The sequence below is a fragment of the Ascidia mentula genome, chromosome 1, assembly GCF_947561715.1.
Source record: "Ascidia mentula chromosome 1, kaAscMent1.1, whole genome shotgun sequence".
NCBI classification, from domain to species: Eukaryota; Metazoa; Chordata; class Ascidiacea; order Phlebobranchia; family Ascidiidae; genus Ascidia; species Ascidia mentula.
The window spans coordinates 25,449,514-25,462,101 of record NC_138566.1 but is presented as its reverse complement, the minus strand read 5'-3'; the positions used below and the strand labels follow the sequence as shown (position 1 = coordinate 25,462,101).

Below are 12,588 nucleotides of genomic sequence, written 5' to 3'. Positions count from 1 at the left end.
AGATATTTACAAAGTAAGGGTTACATTCTCATTTCAAATACCAACCAAGGCCACACAAAGGTCACTTAAGTTGCCTAAATTTTGGCAAAAAAAGAAAAGTCATTGGAAGCTTCTATTTTAAAACACCAGCTACTTCTGTAATGTTATGTATTGACTCAAATTGTAGCTTTATCTATGACAGGTTTAAACGAATCTGCAACCGAGTACAATGGAAACCTAATCGAATGCACATCAATCAAAAGGAACAATATCCAATTAAAGATTAACATAATCAGTGTCGTTTTGGTAGTGCAGAGTTCTTGAAGAGTTCACGTAATGTGGTTGTTGAAACTGCTCGTTGATTGGTTGGTGTGTATTTTCATGTTGGGTTGTCGTTCCTATGAATTGAAAAGAAGGCAATAGATCAAAGCTAATATGGATAATTCATTTCTTGTTGTTCAAAGTGACAAAGGGATTCATCCAACTGATTCTAACGTGAAGTACACGGCTGTAAATGACTCATTAGCTTTCACTGCGAAACTGAAACACGCTCTTTGCCTTTGTTTCGCGCGGTTGGTGAACCGCACTTCCTCCGCGTAAACGTATTCCACCAGAAATCCGTTGTAATCAACATTTATGACAGCCATATATTTTTATAAAGCATTAAACACATCGATGATCATTGGCAAACTGGTTTCCTGGTTTCAAACTATGAGTTACAGTCAATGAGCACGAGTAACTTTAACATTTATCCTCAAAATCACTTCAATTATAATAAAAAACTTAAATAAAACATGCCTGTCTGTCCTTCGGATTCCGTGGATAAGAAGGGTCTGCAAATATAACATGCCGCGTAAATAAGTTAATCGCAAGTTTGTCAAAGTTGTTTTAATGTAGCACCGTGTATAAATTTGCCACCATTACGTAACTGACATCCATACAAAACGACACAGATAACCTTCCAATTAATTACCTTCTATTGGATGTTACGTAGAGGATAGTGTGGAGGACTTGGAAAGCTGCACGCGCATGAACTAGTTTTCGGAAAACACTTGTCCGGTGGGGAAGCTATATGTAGGAAATTCGGCTTGTTATGATTCGAAACACTTTAATATTTTGTTTTAACTTGGTCTTCTAAAACTGCTTTCTACTCTTTTACATTTACACCCGTCTTTCTGACGCCATCGCTGGTTATCTTGCTTGCGTTACGTCTTTCAACTTGCGCTACTTCTTCCAAGTCCCCTTTGTCGCGTAATCGCCACAATTATCTCTTTGTTTCTCTCTCGTCTTTGATGTATCCCTATATATTTGCGACTCTTTCTACAAATAAACAGATCCTGGTTCTCGGTCTAACAGATCACAATGTGATCTCTCAGATCATAGTTTTCGAACTCTCAGATCATGGCTTTTGGTCTCATTTTGTTCTGTCGGGATCTGCTGCCAACATGGTGTCGAAAGCTTGATATCGGGTCTTCGCCCATGCGGTTTCTGCTTCAGAATAGCTGCTAACGTGATTCGCTCTTGACCCAATCAAATATTCACTTGTCACATACTTGTGCCAAGTTTGAGACAAGACAACAGGTAGTAGTGTTAAGCACAACATTAAATATATACTCATTCTGCTTCAATAGTCTGCAAAAATTGTTTTACATTCCACGTTTGGTAAAAATCATTGATGAGATTCCAAACTGAAACCTTGAAATTAAACGAAAATACCATATGTTTGTGATATTTCAACAACCAATGTAACCCACGACGGTTTCAAACGATGTTAGCTGCACAGTTTTGTTCAAGCCCAAAGTAACCAGTTGTACTGAAAACTGAAAATAGGCTTTGACCACCAGGTATCATAATGAATTATGAATCTGACGCTCTTCTGGTGGAGAACAACAAATATACACCTTTTGTTTAAAAAAGATTGTATTTTCTGACGTTTCGCCTGTACGTACGACTAGGCTTCTTCAGAGAATAAAACAAACACAGTAGCGGAGCGAACCCACAGGGCAAAGAAATTGAGCGACGAAAACCAAAAGGGCGTAACAGCTAAAACACAGCGGGACATAATTCAATGGACAACATCGATCATGGGTCAAACGGCCAAACATGGTCTTTAGGTTTGGTTTGTAGGTTTGTTTCCCAAACCTAAAGACCGTATTCCCATGCTTCAAATGACCGGTGTAGTTTACTTAATTCCTTGTCTTGATTGTAACACTGTGTATATTGGCCAGACTAAGCGCAATTTAACGTCCCGTATTAAAGAACACAAGGCAGCCATACGCAATATGGAACCCAATAAATCTGCCCTATGTGCCCACATGCTTGACACCGACCACCGTATCAATTGGAAGGAAGCAAAAGTATTAAAACAAGAAACAATTTTGGCAAAACGGTTGGTTGTGGAAAATTATTGTATTAATTCGCTACCGAATGTTTTAAATTGGAACGATGGAAAAGTACTTTCGCCCGTGTTCCGCAATTTCGCCCGTAACAATTCGTGACTTTTGTTTCCCATGTTTGGCCGTTTGACCCATGATTGATGTTGTCCATTGAATTATGTCCCGCTGTGTTTTAGCTGTTACGCCCTTTTGGTTTTCGTCGCTCAATTTCTTTGCTCTATGGGTTCGCTTCGCTACTGTGTTTGTTTTATTCTCTGAAGAAGCCTAGTCGTACGTACAGGCGAAACGTCAGAAAATACAATCTTTTTTAAACAAAAGGTGTATATTTGTTGTTCTCCACCAGAAGAGCGTCAGATTCGTAACCAGTTGTACCGCTTAAAGAAGTCCTCTACTTCGTATACATTTAAACCAAACTGATTTGCGGAAGACAAAAGGTTGCTTGATGGATGGATTACACGTTTTCTGGTCAACTGATTTAAAGCCGTAATTGTTGGATTCCTTTCCATCGCAACTTTGCTACAAACGCCTGCCACCACACTCACGGAATTCAAACCGTTATAGACTAACCGCAAGTCGTCTTGCTACAAGTTTTCTTTTTATTGTAGCAGGAATAAGGTTATACATTAATTTGATTTGGCTTTACACAATGTTTGTCATCGTTTAAATCTAATTCCATGAAGTTTGTTTATTCTGTATATCCACTGACAAAAACAGCGCATGCGCACACTACGTAGTTGTTCCTGTGTCGACAATGTCCGCACACACACAGCACACATCAGTATATACAGCAAACTCTCAATAAATCCAACGGGTCTTGACGTGGCAAGGGAAACTACTCGATCAAACAATAATTGACGGAAATTATACAACACAGAGCTGCGAGCTAAGAACTGAAAGTAACTTCAATACGGTTAGAAGGAAATAGGCGAGGAGAGTTCCTGGTTCTACGCGTAGAGCGCATAATGATGGCACCACCGACTTACACGTAAGTGTATAACCTTTTACGCACACAGTATAGCCATGTCACTTATACGAGTTATACCTAGTGGCTTTTAAAGCTATGCCATATTTGCAAATAGTTGAAAACATTTTCAGAAATTCTTAAAAGTTATTTCCGTGCGAATGCATCATAATAAGTAGTAATATGCAAAACCAAAAACGGAAAAGCATTATAGCTCATATAACTGCTCTGAAATACATTAGAAACGTTTTGATTAATTTCTCAATCATTGTGAAAGCGAATTTTGTTTGTCACAAAGCCGTGAGTTATGTTGGTAACAACTGTTTGGTATCAAGCGAAAGACGTCCATGCATCATTACGAGATACGTTATTTCTGGACGTTATGGCAATCAATCACATGGCTCTATTAACATTCGAAAGCAAAATGGTGATCAAACAAATACGAAAATCACGCACAGCAGCGTTAACGGGTCAGGTTTTTATTGGGTTTCCTGACCGCTGTGTAAAGTTGATCAGCAGAGGTGGAGGCAGTGGTATTCCCACTCATGTTTTTAACTTTGTCCAAACGGTCGTACATATTTCGGTCGTTGGCGTCTACCCCAGGCAAAGCTCCGTTTCCCGATGCCTTCAAACCAGAAGGTTGATGCAACTGTAGTTGATCGTAAGTATCCTGATAGTCCCTGTCTCGTTGCACTGTGCTGTAGACATCGCCATTGATTGCCCTTACACTATTTCCAAAAGCTTGCGATTGTTCCGGGTTGATTGCAACGTCGTAAGCATTGTATTGGGGATGCCTTGTGACGTCATAGGTGTTGCCTGCTTGACTGGAGGTAATTTCGGCTCTCTCTGAAGTTTCGGCATAAGCAGGCTCTGGTTCATAGTTGTCTGCTGCCGCAACAGGAAAAGCTGTAAAAAAACTCTGTTAACGTTTTGGTCATTTATGTTTATAATAAGTTATATGGGCTTTGGTTTATTTCAGGTAGAAAATCGGCCAATTAAATGTAAAATGAATTGTTCTGTTGAGTATTCGGTTCCTTGCTCCTTTCTTACCTTCTGCTGCATTGTAACCGACTGCCTGTAAATTTCCAGATCGTTCAGACCTAAAAACATGGGTTTTAATAATAAGTTACCATTCTAAACATTATCAACTGCTGTAATGAATTGAAGCACCCACAATTTTCCAATATGTATGTTTTGTAAACGATAAATATGTATGTGATTGGCACAAAGATTTCTTATTCTAACCTTTAACGAAACGAAAAACACCTACTGCAAGCGAAATTACGAAATGGTTTTGTTGAAGTGGAAAAATACGCTCACCTTTTCGCTTTTCGCCTTCGTGAAATTAAACAGAAAAGAATAATGCATATAATAGCGAGTGCGAGGACACCAAAAATTGAACCTATCACAACGGACAGATTGATCTTTTCCGAAGGATTTGTGGCTATAAAATAAAATAAAAGTTTAATGTTTGATTTCGTCCAATTTCAGGGTTCGCAAGTTGTAATTTTGCTTTCTCTGAGGTGAAAAGTTGGTTTGATTTTTTTTTGCATACATTTAAGCAAGCTAAACAGAAAAAAGTGGGTGAAGTGTTTTAGTAATTTGCTAATCCGAGCCCACGCAGCTTTAAGCATTGCTAGATTGTACACAGAGACAATAATGTATATAAACAGTTGTATATAAGCATTGATGAAAGTATATTTTTGTAATATAAACTTTATCAACTTTATTCATGCTTTCATAGATTATGGCGGAATTTTAGTTTGACAACATACTCCAATGTAGTTTCATACTCACAATTAGGAACAGATTTACCAACTGTTGTGTTTTTCAGCGTGTTTTCGCGGGTGGTACTTTTGATGGTTGGGGCTGTTGTGGAGCTTGTTGCGGTGGTACTTCTGGTACTGGTTGTGGTACTTCTGGTACTTGTTGCGGTGGTACTTATGGTACTGGTTGTAGTACTTCTGGTACTTGTTGTTGTACTTCTGGTACTGGTTGTAGTACTTCTAGTACTGGTTGTTGTACTGGTTGTAGTGCTTGGAGCAGTAATTTTGATCGTTGTTGTAGCTGATAGAAAACAAGTGTTGTTGGGCAGTTAATATAAATTCCAGCTCTAATACATCAGAATTGGATGCTCAGAAATAGCAAAAATCTGGGGCATAAGTTGATATTTCAAGTCACCGCCATTAACTTTTTCAAAAGTTATGTAAATATTTGTATACTTTAGGGCGTGTAGAAATACTTTGTTGCTTTAATATATCAGCATTGGTCCATTTGCGAACAGCAAAGCTGTTATTAACATATCCGAATTTTTGTTGTATAATCATTACTTCTAAATAGTTGCACAAGTTTTTTGGGTTTATTTGTGGATATTTGTAATAAATCAAGGATTACAATATCCGTAATGTAATTGCCAAACACGGTTCGATTACATTAACTCTGTTTACGGATTTTTTTTTTCTCACACGTATTTTGGAAGCATCTAAGTTTAAAACACATTGTTTCAAAACGTTTCAAAACGTAAGAAGATCTAACCTGACGACCTTTCACAAATGTATCGAGCCGGATCGGTACATGGATAATCCAACCACCTCAAGTCTCCTGGTTCCCATCTCCAACCCATTGTCACACAATCTTCATGTCCACCGTCGTTGTTTGGTTCACTGATTGTCTTACCCCCAACCCTCCACACCCTCCACTGTGGGTTATCAACTATAGATCTATCTGTCCATGTAAAGTTATTTGTACTCCCAATTCGTCTCGCTCCAATGAAGTAGCCGTATGGTTGTTCTTCAAAGAAATCGCAATACTTGATTACAACATAAGTTTAACCGTAGACATATGATTTAAAACAGTTTTGAATCTCACAACCTGTATGGACTATATCAGTATACTGATCCACGTATTTGATATCATAGCATTACACACCAGAGTTATTTAATACATCAAAGGTAGTGGGTGAAGACTTTGCATTACAGTTGTGATTTTGCTCCAGACAAAAGACTTACGTGTGAGAGTTCCAATCCTGGTCACCAAAAAATCAAAAATATCATTTGTTTTAACGTTGGCTACATGAGCCTTCCATCCTTGACATGCAGTTACTGCTCCAGGATAGTTGTTGACTTTATTCGCTTTTGTCCCAATCAAATACTCCCTCGTCCCATGCTTGTGCCAAGTTTGAGATAAGACAACAGGTAGTAGTATTAACGACAACATGAAATATCTATTCATTCTGCTTCAATAGTCTGCAAAAATGCAATTGTTTTCATTCCATGTTTGGTAAAAATCATTGATGAGATTCCGAACTGAAACCTCGAAATTAAACGAAAATATCTCATGTTTGTGACCAATGTAACCAACGACGGTTTCAAACGATGTAAGTTGCACAGTTTTGTTCAAGCCCAAGGTAACCAGTTGTACCGCTTAGAGAAGTCCTCTTCTTAGTATAAATTTAAATCAAGCTGATTTGCGGAAAACAAAACGTTGCTTATTGTATGGATTAGACGTTTTCTGATCAATCGATTTAAAGCCGTAATTGTTGGATTCCTTTCCATCGCAACTTTGCTACAAACGCCTGCAACCACAGGCGCGGAAATTCAAACCATTATAGACTAACCGCAAATCGTCTTGCTACAAGTTTTCTTTTTATTGTAGCAGGAATAAGGTTATACATTAATTTGATTTGGCTTTACACAATGTTTTTCATCGTTTAAATCTAATTCCATGAAGTTTGTTTATTCTGTATATCCACTGACAAAAACTGCGCATGCGCACACTACGTAGTTGTTCCTGTGTCGAGAATCCACCAGCACACACACAGCACACATCAGTATATACAGCAAACTCTCAATAAATCTAACGGGTCTTGACGTGGCAAGGGAAACTACTCGATCCTTCATGCAGTAAACAATAATTGACGGAAATTATACAACACAGAGCTGCGAGCTAAGAACTGAAAGTAACTTCAATACAGTTAGAAGGAAATGGGCGAGGAGAGTTCCTGGTTCTACGCGTACAGCGCATAATGATGGCACCACCGACTTGCACGTAGGTGTATAACCTTTTTCGCACACAGTATAGCCATGTCACTTGTACGAGCTATACAAGTGGATTTTAAAGTTAAGTCATATTTGCAAATAGTTGCAAACATTTTCAGAAATTCTTAAAAGTTACTTCCGTGCGAATGCATCATAATTAGTAGTAATCTGCAAAACCAAAAACGGAAAAGCATTATAGCTCATATAACTGCTCTGAAATACATTAGAAACGTTTTGATTAATTTCTCAATCATTGTGAAAGCGAATTTTGTTTGTCACAAAGCCGTGAGTTATGTTGGTAACAACTGTTTGGCATCAATCGGATAAGGTCCATGCATCACTACGAGATACAATATTTCTGGACGTTATGGCAATCAATCACATGGCTCTATTAACATTCAAAAGCAAAATGGTGATCAAACAAATACGAAAATCACGCACAGCAGCGTTAACGGGTCAGGTTTTTATTGGGTTTCCTGACCGCTGTGTAAAGTTGATCAGCAGAGGTGGAGGCAGTGGTATTCCCACTCATGTTTTTAACTTTGTCCAAACGGTCGTAAGTATTTCGGTCGTTGGCGTCTACCCCAGGCAAAGCTCCGTTTCCCGATGCCTTCAAACCAGCAGGTTGATGCAACTGTAGTTGATTGTAAGTATCCTGGTAGTCGCTGTCTCGTTGCACTGTGCTGTAGACATCGCCATTGATTGCCCTTACACTATTTCCAAAAGCTTGCGATTGTTCCGGGTTGATTGCAACGTCGTAAGCATTGTATTGGGGATGGCTTGTGACGTCATAGGTGTTGCTTGCTTGACTGGAGATATTTTCGGCTCTCGCTGAAGTTTCGGCATAAGCTGGCTCTGGTTCATAGTTGTCTGCTGCCGCAACAGGAAAAGCTGGAAAAAAAACCTCTGTTAACGTTTTGGTCATTTATGTTTATAATAAGTTATGTGGGCTTTATTTTTTTTCAGGTAGAAAATCGGCCAATTAAGTGTAAAATGAATTGTTCTGTTGAGTGTTCGGTCCCTTGCTCTTTTCTTACCTTCTGCTGCATTGTAACTGACTGCCTGTAAGTTTCCAGATCGTTCAGACCTAAAAACATGTGTTTCAATAATAATTTACCATTTTATACATGATTAACTGCTGTAATGAATTGTAGCACCCACAATTTTCCAATGTGTATGTTTGTAAACGATAAATATGTATCGGATTAGCACAAAGATTTCTTATTCTAACATTCAACGAAACGAAAAACACCTGCTGGAGCCGAAATCGCGAAATGGTTTTGTTGAAGTGGAAAATACACTCACCTTTTCGCTTTTCGCCTTCGTGAAATTAAACAGAAAAGAATAATGCACATAATAGCGAGTGCGAGGACACCAAACATTGAACCTATCACAACGGACAGATTGATCTTTTCCGAAGAATTTGTGGCTATAAAATAAAATAAAAGTTCAATGTTTGATTTTCGTCAAATTTCATGGTTCGCAAGTTGTAATTTTGCTTTCTCTGAGTTAAAAAGTTGGTTTGATTTTTTTTTGCATACATTTAAGCAAGCTAAACAGAAAAAAGTGGGTGAAGTGTTTTAGTAATTTGCTAATCCGAGCCCACGCAGCTTTAAGCATTGCTAGATTGTACACAGAGACAATAATGTATATAAACAGTTGTATATAAGCATTGATGAAAGTATATTTTTGTAATATAAACTTTATCAACTTTATTCATGCTTTCATAGATAATGGCGGAATTTTAGTTTGACAACACACTCCAATGTAGTTTCATACTCACAATTAGGAACAGATTTACCAACTGTTGTGTTTTTCAGCGTGTTTTCGCGGGTGGTACTTTTGATGGTTGGGGCTGTTGTGGAGCTTGTTGCGGTGGTACTTCTGGTACTGGTTGCAGTGCTTCCAACAGCAGTATTGGTCGTTGTTGTATCTAATAGAAAGCAAGTGTTGTTGGACGGTAAAAATTTATTCCAGCTTTTATACATCAGAATTGGATGCTCACAAATATCATTAATCTGTGGCATGAGTTGAAACTGCAAGTCACCGCCATTAATTGTTGTAAAAGTCATGTAAATATTTGTATATTGTGAGGCGTGTAGAAATACTCTGTTGCATTAATAGATTAGCATTGGTCCCTTTACGAACAGCAAATTTGTTATAAAAATATCCGATTTTTTGTGGTATAATCATTGCTTAGTAATTTAAGGCTCTTCTGGCAAAAAAAACTTGTTTGGACGACATTTCGGTCGTTATTCAACAGACTTTCATCAGGACAAGTGAAGCAAAACGCCAACACGGCGATAAATAGTAACGCGATAAAAAATGCAAAAAAGCACGAAAAAGCTTAAAAAATGTGAAAAAACGGGGAGGGGAGCATAAAGAATTGAAAATGCGCGCCAACAAGGAATGAGATACCAGGGTCTAATGCACAGTGCCCTGAGGTGTGCAGACCATCAGATTCATTCAGGGGGCGTGTCGCGCAAACCGCTTATCAAATTGCGGTAAACGGGGGAAAAAAGGTTTCCCTCTTATATTTCAGCGCAGATTCATTTACATTTATATGCACAGACTCAATGAACTTTCGGGTACTGTGCTTTAGACCACGGTATAGTTCCTTGTTTGCGCGTATTTTCAATTCTTTGTGCTCCCATCCCCGTTTTTTCGCTTTTTTCGCTTTTTCGCCTTTTTGCGTTTTTTCACGCATGACTATTTATCGCCGAGTTGGCGTTTTGCTTTACTTGTCCTGATGAAGGTCTGTTGAATAACGACCGAAACGTCGTCCAAACAAGTTTTTTTTCTTTTGCCAGAAGAGCTATAAATTACTAAGTAATATGCCTGGCAGCATCAGCAACAAACTGTATAATCACTACTTGTAAATAGTTACACAAGTTTTCTAGGCATATTTGTGGATATTTGTAATAAAACAAAGGATTAAAATATCCGTAATGTAATTGCCACTAGCGGTTAGATCACCATTAACTCTGTTTTGGGATTAATTAATTTCTCACATGTATTTGTGAACCATCTAAGTTTAAAACACATTGTTTCAAAACGTTACGAAATGCTGTATAAGAATATCTAACCTGACCGCCTTTCACAAATATATCCAGCTTCTTTGGTACATGGATAATCCAACCACCTCAAGTCTGCTGGTCCCCATATCCAACCCATTGTCACACAATCTTCATGTCCATTGTGGTTGTTTGGTTCATTGAATGTCTGATTCCCAACCATCCCCACCCTCCACTGTGGGTTATCAACTCTAGATCGATCTGTCCACTCAAAGTTGGGTGTTCTCCCAATTCGTCTCGCTCCAATGAAGTAGCCGTATGGTTGTTCTTCAAAGAAATCGCAATACTTGATTACAACATAAGTTTAACCGTAGACATATGATTTAAAACAGTTTTGAATCTCACAACCTGTATGGACTATATCAGTATACTGATCCACGTATTTGATATCATAGCATTACACACCATAGTTATTTATTACATCAAAGGTAGTGGGTGAAGACTTTGCATTACAGTTGTGATTTTGCTCCAGACAAAAGACTTACGTGTGAGAGTTCCAATCCTGGTCACCAAAAAATCAAAAATATCATTTGTTTTAACGTTGGCTACATGAGCCTTCCATCCTTGACATGCAGTTACTGCTCCAGGATAGTTGTTGACTTTATTCGCTTTTGTCCCAATCAAATACTCCCTCGTCCCATACTTGTGCCAAGTTTGAGATAAGACAACAGGTAGTAGTGTTAACGACAACATGAAATATTTATTCATTCTGCTTCAATAGTCTGCAAAAATGCAATTGTTTTCATTCCACGTTTGGTAAAAATCATTGATGAGATTCCGAACTGAAACCTCGAAATTAAACGAAAATATCTCATGTTTGTGGTATTTCAACAACCAATGTAACCCACGACGGTTTCAAACGATGTTAGCTGCACAGTTTTGTTCAAGCCCAAGGTAACCAGTTGTACCGCTTAAAGAAGTCCTCTACTTAGTATACATACAAACCAAACTGATTTGCGGAAGACAAAAGGTTGCTTATTGTATGGATTACACGTTTTCTGATCAACTGATTTAAAGCCGTAATTGTTGGATTCCTTTCCGTCGCGACTTTACTACAAACGCCTGCCACCACACGCGCGGAAATTCAATCCATTATTGACTAACCGCAAGTCGTCTTGCTGCAAGTTTTCTCTTTGAAGTAGCAGGAATAAGGTTGTACATTAATTTGATTTTGCTTTACACCACCTTTGCCACCGTTTAAATCCACTTCCACGAAATTTGCTGATTCTGTATGCCAACTGACAAAAACAGCGCATGCGCACACTACGTAGTTGTTCCTGAGTCGAGAATCCACCAGCACACACACAGCACACGTCAGTATATACAGCAAACTCTCAATAAATCCAACGGGTCTTGACGTGGCAAGGGAAACTTCTCGATCCTTCATGCAGTAAACAATAACCTGCGGAAATTATGCAACACAGAGCTGCGAGCTAAGAACTGAAAGTAACTTCAATACGGTTAGAAGGAAATATGCGAGGAGAGTTCCTGGTTCTACGCGTACAGCGCATAATGGTGGCACCACCGACTTACACGTAGGTATAAGCTTTCACACACAGAGTATAGCCATGTCACTTGTACGAGTTATACCCAGTGGATTTTAACCCTATGCCATATATACAATTAGTTAAAAACGTTTTCATAAACCTTACAAATTTGTTTCGTGTGAATGCATCATAACTATAGTAAGAAAAGCATTATAGCCCATATAACTGCTCATTAGCAAACGTTTTGATTGAATCCTCAATCATTGTGAATACGAATTTCGTTTGTCTTAAAAGACTCACAAAGCCGTGAGTTATGTTCGTAACAACTGCTTGGCATCAAGCGAAAAAGGTCCATGCATCACTACACATTCAAAAGCAAAATGGGGACCAAACAAATACGAAAATCACGCACAGCAGCGTTAACGGGTCTGGCTTTTATTGGGTTTCCTGACCGCTGTGTATAAAGTTGAATCGGCAGAGGTGGAGGCAGTAATATTCCCACTCATATATTCAACGTTGTTCAACCGGTCGTAAGTATTTCGGTCGTTGGCGTCTACCTCAGGCAAAGGTCCGTTTTCCGAAGCCTCCAAACCAGCAGGTTGATGCAGCTGTAGTTGATTGTAAGTATCCTGGTCGTCTCCGTCGCGTTGCACC

The 12,588-nt window shown here is 38.7% G+C and overlaps 1 protein-coding gene and 1 long non-coding RNA gene across 2 annotated transcripts; both read right to left on the bottom strand.

Moving 5' to 3' along the window:
* Nucleotides 1-4,403: 4,403 nt before the first annotated feature.
* Nucleotides 4,404-5,386, bottom strand: LOC145916596 (uncharacterized). The gene is made up of 3 exons (XR_014404789.1): nucleotides 5,134-5,386; nucleotides 4,657-4,780; nucleotides 4,404-4,436 (listed from the first exon to the last, which is right to left on the bottom strand). It is a non-coding gene; the product is annotated as an uncharacterized LOC145916596 (long non-coding RNA).
* Nucleotides 5,387-7,130: 1,744 nt separating this feature from the next.
* Nucleotides 7,131-11,148, bottom strand: LOC145910859 (uncharacterized). Its single transcript, XM_082998074.1, has 6 exons — nucleotides 10,933-11,148; nucleotides 10,460-10,714; nucleotides 9,157-9,306; nucleotides 8,679-8,802; nucleotides 8,411-8,460; nucleotides 7,131-8,264 (listed from the first exon to the last, which is right to left on the bottom strand). Exons 1-6 carry the CDS (start codon nucleotides 11,138-11,140, stop codon nucleotides 7,822-7,824), a joined length of 1,230 nt encoding a protein of 409 aa, XP_082854200.1. The 5' UTR covers nucleotides 11,141-11,148; the 3' UTR covers nucleotides 7,131-7,821.
* Nucleotides 11,149-12,588: the final 1,440 nt, after the last annotated feature.